Source organism: Hippocampus guttulatus, chromosome 1, assembly GCF_054856545.1.
Source record: "Hippocampus guttulatus isolate MCC_2025c chromosome 1, RoL_Hgut_1.0, whole genome shotgun sequence".
Lineage (NCBI taxonomy): Eukaryota > Metazoa > Chordata > Actinopteri > Syngnathiformes > Syngnathidae > Hippocampus > Hippocampus guttulatus.
In genome coordinates, this window is record NC_141261.1 from 30404456 (window position 1) to 30428732 (window position 24277).

General features: G+C 43.1%; 1 protein-coding gene across 4 annotated transcripts in view; it reads left to right on the forward strand.

Annotated features, from left to right (window-relative positions):
- zranb3 (zinc finger, RAN-binding domain containing 3) overlaps window positions 1-24277 on the forward strand; it is a 101419-nt gene that overhangs the window by 8486 nt on the left and 68656 nt on the right. For all 4 annotated transcript variants that reach the window (XM_086125827.1, XM_086125850.1, XM_086125836.1 and 1 more), the window contains exons 3-7: window positions 16618-16636; window positions 16872-17050; window positions 17930-18161; window positions 20321-20406; window positions 23854-24025. In XM_086125827.1, the coding sequence (XP_085981953.1) occupies window positions 16618-16636; window positions 16872-17050; window positions 17930-18161; window positions 20321-20406; window positions 23854-24025 (688 nt within the window). The remainder of the gene's footprint in view (window positions 1-16617; window positions 16637-16871; window positions 17051-17929; window positions 18162-20320; window positions 20407-23853; window positions 24026-24277) is intronic.

Genomic DNA, 24277 nt, shown 5'->3' on the forward strand with positions numbered 1-24277 from the left:
AATAAAGGCGGTAGAAAGCACCAAACAGTAAAACCAAGAACAAATCTAAGTCATGCTGAGTCGAATGCCAAAGAATACAAGTGAGTTTTGAGGAGGGTTTTGAAGATGGGCAGCGAGGAGGCTTGCCGAATGTTCAGTGGGAGGTCATTCCAGAGAGAGGGACCAGCAACAGAAAAGGCTCGATCCCCTCTGAGCCTCAGTTTAGTTCTTGGTACTTCTAATAAAGTCTGGTCCACAGACCTGAGGCGCCGGGCAGGTGTGTAGGGGCGGATGAGCTCAGAGAGGTAAGGTGGCGCGAGATTATTCAGAGATTTGAAAACAAATAAGAGGATCTTGAAAATAACTCTAAAATGAATGGGGAGCCAGTGAAGGGATGCCAGAGTAGGAGTTATGTGCTCCCTCTTACGAGTACCAGTCAAGAGGCGAGCAGAGGCATTCTGGACCAGCTGAAGGCGCTTAATGGAGGACTGGCTGACTCCAAAGTAAAGGGCATTGCAGTAATCGAGCCGGGATGTGACAAAGGCATGAATTACTGTCTCAAAGTGTTCATGTGAGAGGAGAGGTTTTATTTTGGCCAGCTGTCTAAGGTGAAAGAAGCTGAATTTAACAACGGCACCAATTTGCCGATCGAGTTTGAAATCACTGTCCAGTTTAAGGCCTAGGTTTGAGACTGTTGACTTAAGATAAGGAGACAGGGGGCCCAAGTCTACAGGATGGAATGTACAAGGGCCACTGGGACCAAACAATATCACCTCTGTCTTCTTTTCATTGAATATGTATATATATATATACTGTACGTGTGTATATATAAAAATTCCTCGTCTCACCCCCCTCGGGTGGTGTCCGTCCCTCATTCAGCTCGGGTACTCTACCAGAGGCCAGGAAGCTTGAGGGTTCTGCACAGTATCCTTGCTGTTCCCAGCACTGCACATTTCTGGACTGAGATGTCTGATGTTGTTCCCGGGATCTGTTGCAACCACTCATTTAGTTTGGGGGTCACTGCCCCAAGTGCTCCGACCACCACAGGCACGACTGTCACCTTTACCTTCCAGGCTCTCTCCAGCTCCTCTCTGAGCCCTTGGTATTTCTCGAGTTTCTCGTGTTTCTTCTTTCTGATGTTTCCATCACTTGGGACCGCTACATCCACTACTCCTTGATGTATTCATGGAGCTTGGATGTTTCATCCTGGACAGTGGCTCTCACACTCACTAGTCCCCGGCCTCCTTCCTTTCGGCTTGCGTACAGTCTCAGGGTGCTGGATTTGGGATGGAACCCTCCGTGCATGGTTAGGAGCTTTCGGGTCTTAACGTCCGTGGTCTGAATCTCTTCCTTTGGCCACCTTATTATTCCTGCAGGGTATCTGATCACTGGCAGGGCATAGCTGTTTATTGCCCGGGTCTTATTCTTGCCATTGAGCTGGCTTCTTAGGACTTGCCTCACTCGCTGGAGGTATTTGGCCGTAGCTGCTTTCCTTGTTGCCAGTTCGAGGTTGCCATTGGCTTGTGGTATACCGAGGTACTTGTAGCTGTCCTCAATGTCTGCTATTGTTCCTTCAGGGAGTGAGACCCCTTCAGTGTGGACTACCTTTCCTCTCTTAGTCACCATCCGACTACATTTCTCAAGCCCGAATGACATCCCGATGTCGCTGCTGTAGATCCTGGTTGTGTGGATCAGGGAGTCTATGTCCCTTTCGCTCTTAGCATACAGCTTTATGTCATCCATGTAGAGGAGGTGACTGATTGTAGCTCCATTTCTGAGGCGGTATCCATAGCCTGTCTTGGTGATTACTAGGCTTAGGGGGTTCAGTCCTATGCAGAACAGCAGTGGGGAGAGTGCATCACCTTGGTATATGCCACATTTGATGGACACTTGGGTAAGTGGCTTGCCATTGGCTTCAAGTGTGGTTTTCCACATCCTCATCGAGTTCGCAACGAAGGCTCTTAGGGTCCTGTTCACCTTATACAACTCCAAGAATTCAGTGATCCATGTATGTGACATCGAGTCATAGGCTTTCTTGTAATCAATCCAGGCTGTGCACAGGTTGGTACGTCGGGACCTGCAGTCTTGTGCGACTGTTCTGTCAACCAGGAGCTGATGTTTGGCTCCTCTGGTATCTCTACCAATGCCCTTCTGTGCTTCGCTCATGTATTGATCCATGTGTCCACTTATCTTAGCCGCAATGATGCCTGACATGAGCTTCCATGTTGTGGAGAGACAGGTTATTGGCCGATAGTTGGATGGGACTGCACCCTTTGAGGGATCCTTCATGATCAGGATTGTTCGCCCTTCGGTTAGCCATCCTGGGTGAGTCCCATCCCTCAGCAGCTGGTTCATTTGTGCTGCTAGGCGCTCATGGAGTGCTGTGAGTTTCTTTAGCCAGTAGGTGTGGACCATGTCCGGGCCTGGTGCTGTCCAGTTCTTCATATCTGAGACTCTTTCCTGTATTCTGCCACTGTTATGGTAACTGTGTTCTGTTCAGGGAGGCTGCTGTGCTCCTCTCTCAGGGTCACCAGCCATTGTGCACTGCTGTTATGTGCAACCTCCTTCTCTCTCTCTCTCTCTCTCTCTCTCTCTCTCTCTCTCTCTCTCTCTCTCTCTCTCTATATATATATATATATATATATATATATATATATATATATATATATATATATGTGGCTCTCACTGAAATACATTTCCAAATATTTTGCTTTCATGGCTCTCTTAGTCAAAAATGTTCCCGACCCCTGCTGTAGGCTTTCCTAGCATGCTCTGCACCTGTCTACTACAAAAGATAAGGATACTGATACTTGCTTTGATAGAAGGAATAAACTCCATAAAATATTACTCTAACAAGAATTTGATTGATTTGCAGTGAAAAAGTTACTGCACATAAAATATTTTAAAGTGGTGTTACTTGTGATGAACACCCCTTCTGTCCTGTCCTACTTTGTTGCTTGCAGAGAGGTTTTGCATCCAAATTTAGAGCCACAATTCTGTTGGTCCAATTCCTGTTGATCAGACCATCAAGGAGACACTAACAAGGACACTCAAACCTTTTGCCTCAAACCTGGAACTGTATCAAAGCATACCTGTGAAAATTCTAAACAATCCAGGTCAATTGAATCTCAAGATATTGAATGATCACAACCGGGCTGTTCTGGTTGTCTGAGAAGGAAATCTGCCTCTCATCCAAGCAGGCTTCATGAGTTCATGCAGGTGCTTTTGGACAGCACTTGTCGGGCTGATCAAGACAGGCGAGTTAAAACAGTGTGGTGCTGTTCTGACTAGCCTTGTTGCATACTTGTTGCACTCAAATACGACTGAATATCAGAAACAGAACCAAACTGTGAATCACTTTGCGATATTTTGTTGGTGCATTCACTGGCAGCGACTCTCTAAGTGTATTACATGTACAGTGCAGGACATGGGAAATTGGGAACCCTCAAATAAATTAAGTCATACATAACATACCAAGAAGCTTTTCTTGTGCTTGACAATGCTTGGGGTGTGTCTTGCAAGAAGCTACAAGTACATGTTGCATCTATGCACTCTAACGAAACACTACAGACAAAGACCAAATCTTCTCCTCCAAACATAGGGATGTACAATCAAATCAGCATCACCTCACCACTGCAGGCCCCCCAGCATATGCGTGTGCGTGACGCCTCGACTTGCCAAGTTTACGATTGAACAACCCATGGTGTCCGGTTACCACCAGGTACCGGTACACCTGCAAGATGTACCAAAGACAGCAGTAATTACCCCCTCTGGCCTTCTCGAGTTTCTGTGAATGTCTTACGACCTTCGAGGACAGTGCAGATGTTTGAGCGACTTTAAGACTGTGTGCTGTGTGACATGCCATACTTGTCTACTTGGACGACATTCTGCCAGCACAGATGCGATGGACAACCTGACACACCTCCGGTTGGTGTTTGAGCGACTCGAGAGCAGAGTCTCATCATCAAATCATCCATGTCAGCAATTACCTTCCTCGGCCACCATGTCATGCCACAGGAAGTTGTCCCCCTATTGGCAGTTTTCCACGCCCCTCCACTGTGAAGCCCCTACAGGAATTCTTGGGGATGGTAAACTTTTATAAACGGTTCATTTCCCATGCAGCTCACATCATGCGGCCCTTGTATGAGGCTCTGCGAGGAAAATGGTACAAGGAGGAAGTGAACTGGTCATTGAGGATGAACAAAGCTTTCAACTCTGCCAAGGTTGCATTGGGCAACACATCTCTGTTGATGCATCTGTGTCCGGCTGCCCCGGTTGCCCTCACAACAGTTGTGTGAGATCTTGCTGTGGGAGCAGTGTGTGAGCAGTGGTTTGTAGGGGCCTGGCAACCCCTGGCCTTTTTCAGGAGGCAGATCTGTGACGAGAGAAAGTACCGCGCTTTTGACAGAGAGCTCCTCGGCCTTTTCTTCACCACCGACACTTGCAATTCCTCTAGGGGGGCCCACATGGTGTTCATTGGTTCACTGCCTTCATGGACCAAAAGCCGCTGACATATGCCATGGCCAAAACCTTGGAGCCATGGTCTGGTTGGCAGCAATTCACCTCAAAAATTCAGCACGTGGCTAGCAAGGACAATTACGCTGCCGAATGCTCTCTCCATCATCCTTTTTTAACCAGGGTTCCGGGCTACAATTTGTCACGACTCTTGAAGGACTGACAGATCTTCCGGTTCCGCCGTGGAGAAAACTGCACCAGCCAAAGCTGATTACCATGAGGGGATTCAATTTATACCAAAATATGAATGCTAGGCCACATGACGTAATCTTTGATTATACAGTGAAACTCCTCTACAACGAAATCATGTTTGCAGCAAGAAATTTTTCACAACAGGGGGTTTTTCACTGTGGCAAATTTGATCTCAGATGTAAGCACACACCCACACACACAAACGTATGTGTACTCTATTTTTATTCCAATAGTGCATAAGTATGAGCACACACTTATTTGACACTTCATATTGTCAGTGTAGAAAGAAAAAAAGGGAAAGAAATTGCGAAATTTACGATCAGCATTCACTTTCACTTACATCAATTTCTTGGATCATGTCTTTTATTTTGCTTGCTCCGTCTTTCATTTTGATTACTTTTACCCTCTCTTCCAGCATCAGAGCTCTTCTTGTCTTAGCTGCTTGACATCCAATGGTCCGTTTTGTCGCCGTTTTAGCAATGCAACGTCCATCCTCGTCTGAATCTAACAATAACAAATACTTCCTGGCATGCAGTGAACTTTTAAGCCAGCCACAGGACGCTTCGTAGTCCTCGATAGCCATAGTTAGCTCTCAAAGGCTAAAAACCTTACGCTATTAGCACTGGAGGGCTTCTCTCTCATTAGCGCTCCAGTTAGCGTAAGGTTTTTAGCCTTCGAGAGCTAACTATGGCCATCGAGGACTATGAAGCGTCCTGTGGGTGTTTTTAGCATGTTAACAAGTAAAGCATTCGAGGAAACGTTCGTTTATTTGAATGTCCGTCGAGCCATAAGCAATTTACTCTGAGCAGCTAATCGGATACTACGGATCTAGCTTCAGTATCTACACACAGACAGTGAGGTCCCTCTTGGCCAATCCGAAGCCAGGATGATGCTTGGTAAGCCAATGGCAGAGAAGCTATGAGTATGTTGAGTCCAGGAAACTCGCAGCTGTGACCGAAATAAACATTGTTCACTATGTAAACCAGTGTGGTGGTTGCTGTTGCCTTTTTTCGAACGAAGCAGTAGAGGTCGCTGTTGGATAAGACTTCGGTGTCGTGAATGTCTTCGCGAGGCTGGAGCAGAGAAAATGATTTCGTATAACGCAACAGGGGGTTTTTCGTCGTATGGGGGGCAGGAGAATGGGAATTGTGTTCATGCATGAAGATTTTTTCACATAAGGGGGTATTTCGCCCATGTAGGTTTCGATCTAGAGGAGTTTCACTGTATATTTTTTAAACATGAGTTTATTCGTTTTCACACTCTTATGATGTAACATCTAGTCGTTATATCCCTACACTAACTACTCAAAACATCATGGCTGCTTTTACTATGCCACACTCCCAATTCTACAGAATAACTGAAATTACTCTCTGTAAAAAACACTTCCACTATTCTTCCAGAAGGAACAGCACCCAGACAGTTCTGGCTGTCACACTGATGCCATTTGACAGCGCTGTTCACATAATGCAGCAAAAGTCAATTGACTTCTAACCTCCTCATGCGCATAAGCAGTGCCTTTCCGTGTTCCTGAATCAATTTGGCCATCGCGTCACAGCAAAGCTTCTCAGATTGGCTGCCCCACTGTTGACCTCCCAGAGAACCAGAGCATGCATCAACTGGACGGGTTAGGATTTGGTCAAATCCTGTTGTACTCATCCAGCTGATACTTGAGAGAAACTTTCTTTGGACAAGAAAAAAATACTGAGGTAATTTCCACCTTGACTAAAGTACCTTCCAAATAGGGTTGGGCGATATGGCGGAAAAGTCTATCACAATATTAAGTATTTTATATCAGTTGATAGTGATGTACTGCATCTTGATTTTTATGTTTTAAGTGAATTCAACATGTCTCCGTATAATAATAATAAAGCCTCAGAATGTATACTTTTAAATAATGTTATGATAATTCTCACCATTAATGTGAATGGTTTCTCGTTCCTCATGATTGCTAAAGATTCAGCAAGACTATCGGAATTATAGTCACCTTGCTGGGTCCATACGCAGAGTTGTTGCTGGCTAGCTTGCACCCTGCTCAGTAGCTTGCACGCTTCCTTTCTACTGTCTCCCGCAGCGTATTTTGATGCGAACGTAGCATGGCATGTGTCAAAGTGCCGCTTCACATTCAACCTTTTCATCGATGCAATTTTGTCATTGCAAATTAGACAGACCGCAGAACCTGTTCTCTCCACAAAGGCGAAAATTCTTCGGTCAATTCGTCCTGAAGTGTACTATATTTGTAATATTTTTTTCTTTTCTCCATTTTATTCGTCAAAGGATTAGCTTTGAGCTAATGACCGGGCGGGCTGATTCAAAAAGGGGCGTTTACATGTTTCCCCAGCAACGGCCTACGTAGGCCAGTATCATCCAATGAAAATTGCTCCTGCCGCCACCTGCAGCCCTGAACAGAATGTGAGCAGTGAAAAATCGATGGAAAGATTAAACAAGCGAGAATACTTTGTTTTATCTGCGAGCCAGATGCAATCATCAAAAGAGCCACATCTGGCTCGTGAGCCATAGGTTCCCGATCCCTGGCCTACAGGATACTCAACATATACCATCTGGCTCAAGTGAAGAAGATACCAGCAGCAGTGACAATGAATGGTTACCACAAAAAAATAGAATTTGCAACTGGCAACAATAGTGTGACAGTGAAGTAGGAAGATGGGGATGCTGAAGAAGCTTAATGAGCTGAGTATGTCCCACCTGACAAAGCTCAGGAACAACAGACATCTGTAAAAGCCAAGACAATGAGTTGCAGGGAGACGTGATGGAGAGTATCATAATTTGTGCATGAAAGGTGTCAAACACAATATTGTAAAACAGCGCTAAGTGCTGTGATCACATACCTGAACCAGGATATGATCCAATGTTAAAAATGTAGTTTTAAGGAGGTGGTTTATAGATAAGAAAAAAAAAATAAGCACAGAATTTGCTCACCCAGATGATATTGGTCATATTTTGGGTTTTGGACCATGGACTAAAAGGTTTATTTGCAAATAAAAATAAGAGGTTACATCGGCCAGCCCTATCAGGTTGATCTGCCAAGTTGGAAAAGTTTTGAAATGTGGTTATTTGTGACCATTTCCACCATTGTTTCAGTATACAATAATTTCATCGATCTAAGATAAGTTCCGCCAAATCCAAATCTTGTGAAAACTTCAAACAGATAACACTATTGAACCTTATCAAGTACGTTTTCAGTATCCAATAGCATAATGGCATGATTTTTAGAATTTGGTATCAAAAACATAGTCCGTAGGCTACGAATGTTTGTCTGCCTAAGACAAACCCATTTTGGTCCTGATTGATGAAAAAGGAAATGATCGTTCCTATCCTTTTTTGGCCACATAAAATGTTTGTTTCACATGACATGCAGGATATTGGACGATATGCATTTTATTTGCAGGGGATTTACCTTGCTTCAGTTGAAGATAAATTGCTAGCAACCTCAAGTGATAGAGATATTACTCATATTTTAAACGATTCATTAAAAAGCATTTCAAACATGATGTAACAACTTCCCAGCAAATTTCTTGTATTTTAATTCCACAGGCAGCTCCTCTGACCCAGGCACTTTGCCATTCATGCATTTCAAGGACTCTGTTCGTTTCTTAATACTTATTTCAGTCATGGTTGGAAATGTAGGTTTGTTCAGAAACTCGGTTTGCCTTTCTAAATTATCAAGATATTCAGATTTATATAATTCTTTATCAAAAATTGTAAATGTATTTATTTCAATTGGGTCAGCTAGGTTCCTTCCATCTTCAATTTTAATTGCATTTTTAAAAAAGTGTCGGCACCATCTTAATCCTCCGTGCCAGAAGCGTTACAGCTTTTTCCACTAACCGTAATATGACTGCTTCAACCCAAGCAAACTTGAGTCGATTTTAGCTTTAACTTTTTAATTTTTGCAATTCTGTCTTCTTTTTTGGATTAACTCTGTGGTACAATTTTTGCTCTAATTTCTTAATTTGATATGATTTTTTTTTTTTACAAATTAAAGACATTAGAAAAACACATTTATTACAAACAGAAAAAAGTAAATAAAATTACATGGCATAAGTATAGGTTTTTTAAATTGTATGACGTACTATCACGACAGTCACACAGTGACTACTGAGCAAACTAAATTTCCTGCAGCACTGATTGGACAAGCAATGTAATGTGATCATCTGCAGCCAGCGATGGCCAAGCGGGCGTGTCATATCTAATTGACATGTTGAGTCGGGTGTATCTTGACTCGATCGAACCCAGGTTAAGAACCACTGCTTTAGTGCTAATGCCCGCCGCACAGGGCACGATGCTTCCGAATTGACTTGGAAAGGACCATCACAAACAGTTGGCCACTCACCCTACCACTTAGGCCATTTAGTGTTTGGACTCCCTACCAGACAGATTTTTTTTTTCCATCCACAAAAAGATAGTGTCAGTCAGGGAACACACAGGTTGTTACTGAAATTGTATATGGGTGTCTGGGTGATGTTGATTAGGAAAGTAAATGTATTAAAAGGAAACACTTGTTCCCATGCATCAGAATGGACTGATGCAAGTGTTAGTTGTTGCGTCCCTTCCTCACAGGGTGTACCTTTTCTGCACAGATAAGAACGTGACTCCTAATATAACATTATAGGAGTCATACGTTGCACCATATTATTCCGCTGAGGCTCTGTTTTTTTTTTTTTTGCATGTTTTTTTTTTTGTTCTTTGCTCTCTTTTCTCTTTCTCCTCTCACAAACCTTGTTCACTCACTTCTGCTTTTCCAATAAATACCACAGTACAAAAGGCACAGAAGGGAGTATTTCAAATTCCACCTTTGCTCAGAAAACGGAAGTTTTAAAAGGCATGCAACTGCCATTCTGCATGACCATGCAGCTGAACAGGATAGACAAAAAAAAAAATCTGATGTATCCATACATCCATTTTCTATTCTGCTTGTTTGTCCGGCGTTGACCTTGGAGCCTATTTGAGCTTTGGGCATGTGGCGTTGTTCACCCTGGACTAGTCGTCAGCCAATCACAGGGTTCATACAGACAAGCAAACATTCACGCTTAGATGCACACCAATGAACAATTTAGATTCGTCTTCAACTCACCTTCACTGACAACACAAGCTCTATTTTTCTTGCTCCCACTTTCCAAAACATGCATGTTGGGTTAAGTGTACTTGAAATTGTCCACAGGTGTGAATGTGATTCTGAATGGTTGCTTCTGTTTATGTGTCCTGCGATTTACTGGTGGCCAGTCCAAAGCTTTGATAGGCCTCAGCTTGCACCTGACCCCGCTGAGTACAGGTGGTAAAGAAAATAGATGGATAGAATACCTGATAAAGTAAAGTACCTGATATGCATATTTTTGGAATGTGGCAGAATGCCTGCGCATATACGCATCTGCCTTTTCCATGTTACATTTTTATTGCATTGAACGTCTGTTTGACGACACAGCTTCTGCCTTTCATTGTGAGAGATTTTGACACTTTGAAAGTGGAATAATTTGAAGAATCCATGTTGTTATATACATAGGAGCTACAAAGAAGCAGCTTTGATGAAAACGTAACATCCTTGGAGGAGGTCAATATCCAAGTCATATTGCCTTATTTCAGAGGTTTCCAAACTTTCTGCCGCATGCAGAAAAATGGAAGGATGAAAGGGCCACTTCAAAATCCCTAAATTTTTTGAAACCTGCCAAAGTCAGTGAAGAAAGCAATAATGTATTATTTGTATTGTCTCATTCATTTCAACCATTTTCTGTTGAAGATGTGAAGGCAAATAATTGAGGATTTGTTGGGGTGGCCAACCGATGTCTATCTCAAAGAGTAGGTGCCGCTCTGCACTTCACAGAAGCTGAATCCGATCTGCACATTCAGAACCAAAAAACGAACAAACTGGAGTAAAGCGACCATTTTTCAAAAAGTTTTTTGAGGATGATTAATGTGATGTCTTCATAAATCAGCCATACAGCTCAAACTATTTTTCCCCTGAAACAGAATTATCTTTATTCACTACAGTTTTTGAAGATAAATTATGTTATTCCTTTAATCACACATGGATTATTTATATCTTCAAATATAGAGGAAAGTTCTACAGTATATAAACAAATGTATTACTAGTAATGGTACTTATTTTTCGGACACCTTCCCTTCTCACTCTGCCCACCTTCACCTTTTGTAACTCACCTTGCAGCCCATGTCAAATGTCCATCCGTCCATCCATCCATTTTCTGATCTGCTTTATCCTCACAAGGGTCGCGGGGCATCCATCCATCCCATCCATTTTCCGAACCGCTTGATCCTCACTAGGGTCGCGGGGGGTGCTGGAGCCTATCCCAGCCGTCTTCGGGCAGTAGGCGGGGGACACCCTGAATCAGTTGCCAGCCAATCGCAGGGCACACAGAGACGAACAACCATCCACGCCCACACTCACACCTAGGGACAATTTAGAGCTTCCAATCAACCTGCCATGCATGTTTTTGGAATGTGGGAGGAAACCGGAGCACCCGGAGAAAACCCACGCAGGCCCGGGGAGAACATGCAAACTCCACACAGGGAGGCCGGAGCTGGAATCGAACCCGGTACCTCTGCACTGTGAAGCCGACGTGCTAACCACTGGACTACCGGGCCGCCCGGTCGCGGGGCATGCTGCAGCCTATCCCAGCTGTCTGCGGGCAGTCGTGGGGGACACCCTGAACCGGTTACCAGCCATCGCAGGGCACACAGAGACGAACAACCATCGGCGCTCACACTCACACCTCGGAACAATTTAGTGTTCAATCATGCATGTTTTTAGAATGTGGGAGGAAACCGGAGCACTGGGAGATAACCCACGCAGGTCGACGCACTAACCACTTGACCACCGGGCCGCCATGTCAATTATCTTTCTTAGTGTTCTGCCATGTCAATTATCTTTCTTAGTGTTCTCTCTCTCTCTCTCTCTCTCTCTCTCTCTCTATATATATATATATATATATATATATATATATATATATATATATATATATATGCTATTTACAGTTGTTTTCCACATCATTAATTATTATTAATTATTATTAATATTATTGTTGCTATTTTTTATTCAGCAGCCTGACAGCAGTGGGTAGGAACGAGCCTCGGTATCTCTCCTTTTTGCAGCGCGGGTGTAACAGTCTCTGGCTGAAGGAGCTACCTAGTGCTGTCAGGGCGGGCTGGAGAGGGTGGGAGGGACTGTCCATCATAGCTTTTAGCTTAGTTAGCATCCTTCTGTTGCCCACCTCCTCCAGAGTGTCAAGGGAGCAGCCCAGGACAGCACACACACACACACACACACACACACACACACACACACACACACACACACACACACACACACACACACACACACACACACACACATATATATATATATATATATATAGGGCGGCCTGGTAGTCGAGTGGTTAGCACGTCAACTTCACAGTGCAGAGGTACCGGGTTCGATTCCAGCTCCGGCCTCCCTGTGTGGAGTTTGCATGTTCTCCCCGTGCTTGCGTGGGTTTTCTCCGGGTCCTCCGGTTTCCTCCCACATTCCAAAAACGTGCATGGCAGGTTTTTTATTTTATTTATTTTATTTGTTTATATACTGTATAAAAAAAAAAAAATCCTCGTCTCACCCCCCCTCGGGTGGTGTCCGTCCCTCATTCAGCTCGGGTCTTCTACCAGAGGCCAGGAAGCTTGAGGGTTCTGCGCAGTATCCCTGCTGTTCCCAGCACTGCACATTTCTGGACTGAGATGTCCGATGTTGTTCCCGGGATCTGTTGCAACCACTCATCTAGTTTGGGGGTCACTGCCCCGAGTTCTCCGACCACCACAGGCACGACTGTCACCTTTACCTTCCAGGCTCTCTCCAGCTCCTCTCTGAGCCCTTGGTATTTCTCGAGTTTCTCATGTTCCTTCTTTCTGATGTTTCCATCACTTGGGACCGCGACATCCACTACAACGGCTTTCCTTTGCCCTTTATCTATGATCACGATATCTGGTTGGTTCGCCATTACCATCTTGTCAGTCTGGATCTGGAAGTCCCACAGGATCTTCGCTCTGTCATTCTCCACCACCTTCGGAGGTGTTTCCCATTTTGACCTTGGGGTTTCCAGTCCATACTCCGCACAGATGTTTCGGTAGACTATGCCAGCCACCTGGTTATGGCGTTCCATGTAGGCTTTCCCTACCAGCATCTTACACCCTGCAGTTATGTGTTGGATCGTCTCAGGTGCCTCTTTGCACAACCTACACCTTGGGTCTTGTCTGGTGTGGTATATCTGGGCCTCAATGGCTCTGGTGCTCAGGGCCTGCTTCTGAGCAGCCAGGATGAGTGCCTCTGTGCTGTCCTTCAGGCAAGCCCTCTCTAGCCACTGATAGGACTTCTTGAGATCAGCCACTTCAGTTATGGTCCGGTGGTACATCCCGTGTAGGGGCTTGTCCTCCCATGATGGTCCCTCTTCCAGCGCCTCATCCTCTGTTCCCCATTGTCTGAGACATTCTCTGAGTACGTCATCCGTTGGAGCCTTCTCCTTGATGTATTCATGGAGCTTGGATGTTTCATCCTGGACAGTGGCTCTTACACTCACTAGTCCCCGGCCTCCTTCCTTTCGGCTTGCGTACAGTCTCAGGGTGCTGGATTTGGGATGGAACCCTCCATGCATGGTTAGGAGCTTTCGGGTCTTAACGTCCGTGGTGTGAATCTCTTCCTTTGGCCACCTTATTATTCCTGCAGGATATCTGATCACTGGCAGGGCATAGCTGTTTATTGCCCGGGTCTTATTCTTGCCATTGAGCTGGCTTCTTAGGACTTGCCTCATATATATATACATATATATATATATATATATATATATGTATATATATTTGCTCATGCCGCGGGCCACCGAACTACGGCCGCAGGTGGCATTTGCAGCCCACCATCCATTTTTCAGACACCCTTGCCTTATGTTGTCGTTTTAGCACAAGATCCACAAATGAATTTCATTGGTCAGATATTTTACATCATCTCAGAGGTATTTTTACACACCAATTACAGCACAGATGCTGGCTTGGCGGATTTCTCAGAATCTCTGGGAAATTTGTGTCTCTGTAGCTGAAATGGAAGTAGATGAGGGAGACTGTCGTAAAAAAATAAAAATAAAATGGCAGCCTTTCATTAGCTCCTGGAAGACACTGAACATCGTTGATGTCAGGCATCTCAGAATGTGTGAGGATTCGTGGGCAGATTTTTATTTGGAATCTCACAATCACGTCTTTTCACATTCCGTGCGTCAGGAGCACCGAACCAAAACATCAAATGTTGCTGCTATTCATATGCTGATGCAGCATGCTGCATGGGCAGTGTAGGAGGATGGTAGGGGCCATTGTTATGTATTTAGATTGCCGATATTCCAGGGAAGTTATGGCACAGTGCAACAATAAAATCCCATCGAATGTGGCTAGACGTGTTGTTTTCAAAGTGGGCCTATAATCAGTAATGCTGAAACACATATTTTACCCAGAGTGCACTTGGTCAGCACTTGAGTGTGGCTAGCTAGACATTAGAGGGAAAACATGTCAATTTGAGGTAAAAGTGTATCCATGAAGAACTCTTCGTCACTTGCATTAAGATACTGACAGTGATGTCACGCGTGCTTGCCTTTCCCCGCGTGAGCTGTACAAAATATTACACCGAGTGCTTTTATCGAACGAGGTCTGCTGCACTCATGCAAGAGCCGATCGATAAACAGACCTTATTGTTCCTTCACAGCTCTGTGCTTGTTACAGTATATTACTTAGTTTTCTGTGTACATGATTTCCTCTGTATTTGTACTCATGCGCAAAACAATACCAGCACTAAATACTAAATTCTTTGATTGAATGATGCAAAGCAAACCTTCAGTTAAGACAAATGACGAAAGCTCTAAATGAGTCATTGAACATGAAGTAGGTTAGCTTTGTTCCTCACTTCAAGCAGCTGAAGTTGTTAAGACTACATTGTACCTGTAATGTCTTTTACATACAGTACTATATTAGGCATTACCGGGAACAAGGACTATGATTATAATTAAAGTCATCCAAGCCCATAACATCTGAATCTAGTCACAAACCACCTACACACTGTGAAATGTTTTTTTTAATCATTGTCATATTCAATTTACATCTAAAGGCTAGCCGTTTTTTTGTCTTTGAAGTATGCCTGAAAAGTAATATGTCTTGCTATTTTAGCAAAACTCCAAATTCCCCTGACAATCTTAGCTTCATAATTGCAATTCCTCAGTCTTCTCTGTGGAGGAAAGGAAACAAAACCTTGAAATAATATCAAATTCAACACATGGTTGCTCTCTTCAATGAATGCAGGGATTTTGCTGTTCTCAATTCCTCTGTGCCATATATTCTAAAATGAGCGTACATGTGCTTTATTGAAGAGTGATTTTGTACATTTGTATCTGCTTGTGGAGGTCAATGTCTTGCTGCCCTTCTTTGCTAGATACAGTGAAGCGTTTCTCAATTTTGTTTTGATCTCCACTTAATTCCCAGCACACAGCAATATTACACTCGGAACACCTTAATGTGTGTGTGGGGGGGCCCACTAGGTCAAACCTTGGTGCCCTTTGAGTCGGCCATTTGTGCAGCGCCCAGCCACTGGGCTGCTTTTCACTTACCAAAATGCTCCACACATTCGCAACCTTACCACAGCTGAAAGATTGGGGTTAGTCACAAGACCACGCAACACATCACTGTGAAGAGGTCAAAGCCATCAAATGGTTGCAAACGGCCCGGGAGGCAAGGCCGGCCATTTCCTGACATTTTGAGGTTTGTGGGTTCCTGAGATAACATTAGAAAGATGCAGCGACGGGGATGGTGCTGTCGTCAGGCAACAGCACTGCAGCGTTCTTGTGGTCTCAAACCGTCAAGACGACACTCAGGTTATTTAAAGGAGGATGATTAATGTGTTGAGAAATGGCAAACACCTGCCCCAGCCACGCACCTTCCCCACTGCGTGCGTGTGTGCGGTATGTGCACGAGCACACGTAAATATGTTCATTTAAATCTATTCGCACTTTTGTGCACACCTCATGTTCCTGGTCGCATGCGTGTGGAAATGTGTGTGCGCAAGTGTGTAGACAATGCGCTGACTGAGCCGGTGTGCTGGCAATTAGAAAAACCACCAGTGGCAAGGTGCACATTAATCATGTTCCGCAGCTGAAAGAGAGAAATGGGGCGGAGATAGGGAGAAGGGGGAGAAGTGCGGGGGGCGAGAAGAATAATGAGAGAGCATGTGTGAGGAACTCAGCTGTTCTGTTGCTCTGTTTGGGTTGACAGAATATTGTGAGTCGTTCATGAATATAAAGGGTCATTTCAATTACAAAAAAGCAAAGCCACTTGGACACAGATGATCTGCTCGCTCTACAGAATGTGCTGAAATGTTCATTGTTTCATTGTTGTGCTTTATCCGTTATTTAAAGTTTGCTCCTACCGCAACAAAGCCATGACACGTGCATGTTTTATGAGTTCAGCTTTACTTTGCTTTTTTCCCCAAAGTCAAATTGAACAGGTATGTTGACATGATGCGGGCGAAAGTGATACCTGCAGCAACTGAACAAATTCGGAAGAAAATACGGAAGTGGTTGCCAATTTGCACCTGAGATAGTTTTCACTCCAAAACCAGATCGGTGAGGTCAGAGGTCACAGAGGGTCGAGCACGCCCAGCATCTCTATTCTAGTTCCTATCACTGATGTTTGATGGGGCGCTTACATTTTTGTACCTGAAACTCAAACAAGCATGGCTTTTTGTGAAAATTGAGAAGTAGAGGCACCCTCCATATATTCAGTGTTTATTGAATTGCTTGCGTTACCGTAGGCCATGTGTATAAAACCAAACATGTTGTTAAAGTAAAACAACAGAATTTCTAGTTTTACAGTGTGACTTATCAGGGTTTTTGTTTTCTTTTGTTTTTACAGATGTATGATTGCTGATGAGGTAAGCACACACAAACCTGGCTCAGGAAATCTATTTTCCAACCTTCCAAATGAATTTGTCACCTTTGTGCTGCACTGCCACTTGCCTAATCGTTTTTGACAGAGGAATCATTCTTAGACCTTATTACTCTTGGGCCTCATATCAGCTCAGCCGTCATCTACAATTTGCCGAATAGCAGGTGCACAATTGACTTGTTTTTCTCCCCCTTCACCGTGTGCTGATTTGGCTGGCCCAGATGGGTCTTGGCAAGACGGTGCAGGCTATTGCAGTGGCATACGCTTTCAGGAAGGAGTGGCCCCTCCTCGTGGTGGTGCCCTCATCACTCAAATACCCCTGGATTGAGGAGCTGGAGCGCTGGATCCCCGAGCTGCAGCCTGGTGACATCAACCTGGTGGAGAACAAGAGCGACACCATGTAGGTCATCCGAACTCTCCCGAAAGCCGCTCTCCCTTGTGGCAGTTACAACTGGAATACTTGTACATTTGTAACTTTTGGCGATGAGGCAGGCAGCACCAGGACAAGCCATAAAATGATCAATTAAAATTCCTCTGCACATGGTGAGGTGCTCCAAGGGTGTTATTTCCTCCAAAAACTCTCTGATGGCTTGAGGTTGAATATAACAGCGCCAAGACCAAAGGAACTTGTTTTAGGTGTTTAACATTCATGTCTCTCGCCAAAGCTCTTTCTTGATTGCTCACATTGCTCACTGCTCTGGGAAGAGGCTGTCTCAAATTTCTGCCAAAAAGGCCCTTCAGCTGTGGAACCGTTAGCTGCTGTTTTTGTAGCCTTGCCTGTCTGTGAGCTCTTTGGGCAATTCCTTTGACCTTGTGGCTTGTTTTTGCCCTGAAATGATTTTTCACTTGTGAGGCCTCATAAGCAGTCAGACAGGTGTGTGCCTTTTTAACTGGTGGACATTTAGCTTTGTCGATTTTGAGAGGAGGAAAGGCTATTACACAAATTTAAGTGCACTTTCCCAATCGACAACCTATGAGATGCTTTTGAGTTTGTTGTTGTCACTCGTACTCATTAGAGATTGATTTTATAAGCACAGAATTGGTTTACTTCCATCCTCATCAAGTCCACACTAGCTTAATAGTTCTGCTTGCATACATAGGCTTATGCTGGTTAAATGTTGCAGCTTGGTGATTAATTTGACTAGGATTGAAGGATTTGTTGACTTTTCGTAATTTGTTTTTGTATTCAAACATGTCAGTCATGAGTTTGTGCCCCTTGGCATTTTGCTCAATTATTGAGGTAGCCCTACAACATGCCTATTTTTCCTTGTCCTTGCAGGGGTATTAGCAGCAGCAAGGTGACCGTGCTGGGCTACGGCCTCCTCACTACTGACGCACGCCCCCTGATGGAGGCCCTCAGCAGACGGGGCTTCTCAGTGGTTGTGGTGGATGAATCCCACTACCTCAAATCCAGGAATGCAGCGCGAACTAAGCTTCTGGTGCCTCTCATTCAGAGTGCCAAGCGAGCCATCCTCCTTACTGGTACACCTGCACTGGGGCGCCCGGAGGAGGTAACCCAAATACTCGTTTTAATGTATATTTCATGATTTCCGGTCGGTCCCATTATGAACAAATTCTCCAAGCAACTTCAGGTTTCTCATGCAAAACTCCTTGAAACTCCACGTTAGAGAAATATGCTGCAGAAAACTCCCAACAGATTATGATGTTGGACTTGAACAGGGATTCTCATTTTAGCAAGGCACAAAATGAACTCGACTGTTGGTCCCTGGAACTTGCCAAAGTGCCACAAAATGCCACTTAATTCATTCCAGCAGCTCGTTTCCTGGGGGATCTTGTATATTCCAAGAGCCTTTGTAGCAAAAACTTAATTTGCAAAGCCCAATATGGAGAGATGAATGCACCACAATAAATGAGACAAGTAATAACAAAGCACACGGGGCAGAAACTATTGAATTTAGAGACAATAAGAAGGGCTGTTCACCGGGCAATGTTGTTTGGTGAGCAATACAGTCATTCTTTCTCCAAAATGATTTATGATATTATTTTGATGTGTTATATTGAGATGCAAGATTGCAGCCATGTTCTATTACGTCAAGTGCAAAGTCTTTCCAGTAACATGGCACAATGGATTTTGGTAAGAACGGCTTTGTAGTCTGATAATGATACACTTTTCATCTCTTTTGGCTTTTACACGGTTTCAATTGTCATTGTAATTGTCCATACCAGTCAGTATTCAATGTACAGGGATTCCAACCTGGCTATTAAATTTCTAAACGTTTTTCTGTGACTGATTGTCTTTCATAATTACCTTTAGCAGAGCACATTTTGCAAATGAGCACACGCGCTTTCCTGAATTACTCATCACCTGAAGGGTTTCTCTTATCTCACAGTTCACATTGTAAAATAATTGCTGCAAGGATGTACATTTACTTGTTTTCTGGAAGTCTAACAGATTGTCAGCAAATTAAATGAAAAAAAGCGCATCCAGCAATTGTCCGCCTCATTAGTTCGGGGAAGAACCAAGCCTGTCATTGAGCTATCAAGTGGTGACTGCAGCGATGTTAGATTTTAGATAAGTCTCCCTCTCTACTGCAAGAATGTGAAACCGCATATAACATTTTATCGTCCGTAGCATAAATCTGATCAACTCTGTCCCTTTCTTCTCTGCCAGTCTTCATTGCTCTGCCATCATTACTCACTGTGGCTGACATCAGGTTAGTGCGCAGCTTAGGGCATGCTGCACCATCCGTGATGTGCCCTCCTTCCACCCACCTATTATATCAACAGTGTGAGAAAGGATTGGGGGTGGAGGGATGTCTGTAAAGCTTATGATGAACAAGTGCTGGATTCTGAATAGAGCTCTCACAGTGCTGCTGATTACCTGCCATTAGCTCAGAAACTGCTGCAAATCACATCAAGTGTGTGCGTGCGTGCATCCGTGCGTGCATCCGTGCGTGCGTACATGCATCCGCGCACATAAGTATTCAAGTAAAGAGCAGGCATTAAAAAAAACATTTAGCTACCTAATAAGTGGCCTTATGCCTAGATTCTCCATCGGGCTATTATTATTAGTACAAAATAATTGTATCTCCAGAGAGATACTTCCCACCAAACTGATTTTGGACAAACTGAACAGAAGTGTGAAAGCAAAACAACTCACACATTTTTGGAAACGTGTGCAAAAATATCAGATTTACATTGTTGACAAAATGCCTCAAGTGTGTTCAGCTGTTACGCTGTCTCTGCCAAAAGTGACTACTTTATTGAGTCAAAAGTACCAAATCTCTTTTGATTTATCGATTTATTTCATGATAACATTTGTAACTTGAATTACTTATACTGTGTTTTGATTTCACAGTACAATGAAACATTGAACTGTATGAATTTACATGAAACAAAAGGAATATTTGGCGTGCTCTAAAATCTTTGAATGTTGGTGTAATTGTTGCCTGGAGTGTAGAAATGGAAAAGTGTGATTTAAAGCAATCTTTTTCACATGTTACTTTTTTCAGTAATGTTCCTGTTCCTGAACGAGATATGTCACTTGACCAATTAACTTAAAAATGCATGCAGTGAGGCGTCTAAAATGTTGATGATGCAGTGCTGAATGCGCCACATTATGACTGATTGAACATGATGTTACAGCATCAAACTGTCAGCAGATTGCACCGAGATGTTAACATGTGTTTCCTGTTTGTGTTTTTCACAGCTTTTCATGCAAATTGATGCACTTTACCCCAAAATGTTTGGAACCTGGACTGATTACGCCAAGAAATACTGCAATGCCCATTACAGGTGAGAGTGAGTCAGAAAGAAATTAGCATTAAAAACATGTGCACAACATGTAGACCAGAGGTGTCAAACATACGGCCCGCGGGCCGGAACTGGCCCCTCAGGAGGTTCAATCAGGCCCGCTGGATCATTTAAAAGTGAAAAAATGCACAGACACGGAATGAATATTTTTAATAAGGTGCAATTCATGGAGTATCCGGTAGGGGACACACTGTTTTGATCAGAGAAGAAGACAACAGCAGTCGAGGTCTGTCACTGAGACAGACCCAACATAGCAGACACTATCAAGGGCATGTGAATACTTTATTCTTTACACATTTAATAGCAATCTCTTTAGTTTCTAAGGTGTAGGCAGGGATTAAATTTAGATTTTATATGCACATGTGTAAAGGGTTTAAAAATTCCCTTCTTTATAAATCTTGTTTAATCTTAAAAATTCATTACTATAGTTTTCAATACCATATTACTTGTTAAAGTTTTGTGGCTTGGTACAATCAGTGGGATCAGTTGCAATGCATATATGTGAATGATAAAAGTAAATTGTACATTTGTCTAAGGAAATCTAAGGTGCTTCATGAAATGTTTTGTAAAATATATGTTCATTAAATTTAAACATTTTCCAAATATTCTTGTGCTTCTTTAGACCAAAACAAAGGAAAGACATGTTACTTTGGTTATTAATAGCAGAGTATGGAAAACTTTAATGGTCCGTCCCACTTGACATCTACCGAGGCCGTATGTGGCCCACAATGTGAAATAAGTTTGACACATGATGTAGACCCTCGCATACTCACGGTTTAGCACCTGCAGATTCGCCTAATCACAGATATTTTTGTTGTTATTTTCACTGCTGTTTAATATATATATATATATATATATATATACAGTATATATATATATATATTTTTTTTTTAACTTCGTTTATTTGGATGCTTTGGGGTATTTTTGGAAATGCAATTTTCAAATGACACTGCAATTTATTAAGATAGATGTGCCCTAAAAAAACAACAACCCACAAATCAGATGGGGGGGGGGGGGGCAAATACTTTTTCACAGCACTCTATATGAGGATTTTTGCTATTATCCCCCACAAATAGCGAGGGTCCCCTTTAGTGGAAAAAAATAACACGTGTTCCACAAATGTATTCATCTGCCTAAGTGCTGGACTATATTTAATTTGTTTATTTTAATAGGTCAGAGGTGTTTTAAGATGTCTGACAATAATTACAAGTGTAGAACACTTTCACAAATAAGTTTTTTTCTTGCTGAAATTTTCTAGGAAGATTTTGAATTGTGTGCAAAAAGGGGCATTCGTAACTCGCGATTCCACTATATTTAAAATTGTGTCTTTGTAGAATACTCGTCTTTTTTAATTATGATCAATCAATCAAAAATAATATTTTTTTTTCCATAATCACCCCGCCCTGCTGCTACTGCTGGTTTCATGGCAAGTACAACTCTAGTTACAAATCCTTGGGACTGATTAAGGGCTGGGTCCATGTTGAGCCTTGAGTCTAAACATCCTCTTATGAGTTCCCAAAAAGACAGCTTGGGTTGTATTTTTCCTCATTGAGTCTCGGCACTTCATTGGCAATGTGCTGAATTGCACTTTTAGTAATAATTAGTTTGCAGATATGAGCATGTGGTGAATGCCCATGTTGTTTGGGCATGTTTCTAAAAATTGCCGCACATTTCTTATGCCACTTCATTCAGTCTAGCTTTACACCACAGATCCATGTACCCAATTCAGCTTGAATGCATGTAGCTTATATTTTTGACTGTATTTACATATTTGTTTCAAGTGACACATATCCGATGTGGCTGTGTTTACATTGATGGAATACATGCTGCGATGCTCCAATTGCCCAACCTTTTCGACTTTTGAAGCGACCAACCTCCCACGATCGACCCGATCGCGAGCGTGCAAGCATACACACACGCAGGCCCGCACGCGGGGGCGCAACTATGCACACGTGCGCATATCCACGCACGCATGCACGCCCCGATGAGCCACAGCCATAACGGCCCCGAAAAAGAACGAAACCGAAACCTCCAGACACACAAATGTTTCTTTTTTCCCCCTCGCACCCCTCACGATCGACTTGGGACCAGTCCGCAGGCCACTGGTTGATTGTGATCGCTCTGATTGCACTTCATTCAGCTGTGTGCATCAATGGCAAGTTGAGTTGCCACAAAGTAGCTGTAAGTGACTGATTAGCATTAGCCATTACATGCTACACCAGAATGCATTGATTAATGAAAGTTATCGTGTACTGATCAGTAATTCAGCAGAAATTTGCTCCTTCAAGTGGTGCTTTGTCTTTCAGAATTAGAGCAGAATACATCTGTGTTCACTGTGTAAATGTTGCTCGCTCGTGTAAATGTTTCTCGGTAGATCATTCATAAGTATACTCATTTGATTATTGTTATTATTAATATTTATTTATATACTGACCCATCTCTGTTTATACTGTATACAACAGCACTGGCACACAGTCAGCCCATAAATAACAGGACAGAAACGCATATTTCTCTCTTTTTGTTGATGTGTGTTCTTAAACCCTTCCTCATACTGGTATATATGTTGTTGTTTTTTTGATGTATGAGAGTAGTGCCCATGTTTTGTTTTATTCAGCTATTTTAATTCATGATTCTTGTTAGGGGTCATGTTGTGTTTTATCGAATGGTTGATTTCATGTCAAAATGGAAATAACATTTTATTTTAGTTCACATGTTTGTTTTTTTGGATTAAAAAGTCACTTGATTTGAATTTTACATCATCGCAGGTAGCCTGACCAATCTCAATGAGCGGACCTTCGGCTCAGTGAGAAAAATGATTTGACCGGTTTAAGATGTGCGTTACCCTGAACTAGAAAATACATTGTTGGCCAGGTCCTCCTATCCAACAACCTCCGCTCCGCACGTCAGTGGTCTCATGCCCATAAAGTGGAGAGGCATGAAATGATGACTTATCAGCATCTATTCTTTCATACTGGTAAAAGTATCTAATACTGCCAGGACACATTCCCTTAAATTCCCTCAGCTGAAAGTCCGAAAACACTAAAGAGGAAAGCAGCACATTTTGGCAACCCCTCGTTTATTTTGTCCAGCCAACATGCATGGCAGATAACCAGCCTTTGTCTACAAGGCCACTTTTATTCTAAAACCCCATTTGGCTGATGAGTTGCGAAAGTTTGCCGTGGCCTCGAGACAAATTACTTTGCTGCTCTGCAAATTGCTGTAACGCAAAAATATGGATCCCCAACTGTGTGAGTAGAGCTTTTTTGCTTTTCACAATGCAAAACTCTTGTAGTGCCAGGCAGCTCCCAGGTGGGAATTTTTAAATATGTCTAATAACTACTCCTTGAGGGTACTTCTGTAAATAAGTATTTTTAAGGAATTTTGCTTTGGCTTGAAATGGTTTTTTAACTCTTAATTCCTCTCCTGCAGGTACTTCGGACCCCGCAGGCAGTGGGATTGTAGGGGGGCATCCAACCTAGAGGAGCTGCACCAGCGGTTGAGCCAGATCATGATCCGTCGCCTTAAGGCTCAGGTGCTTAGTCAGCTTCCCCCGAAAATCCGCCAGCGCATCCCGTTCGACCTTCCAAAGGAGGCCGCAAAGGTAAATTTACATTCGATATTCCAGTGCTCCCTTCCCTCAAGGGATGTTCATGTGAGCATTTTTCCAGTTGTCAGTCCACTAATATATCAACATTATGGATTAGGAATAGCTCGAAAAGATCACTGTCTTACTAAAATTAAATTAAATTCCATTTTTTGTGTGTGTGTGTGTGCGTGTGTGTGTGTGTGTGCGTGTGTGCGTGCACCCCATTCAGCATAATACCTGAGTGAACAGCATTTATACAAAGCGCAG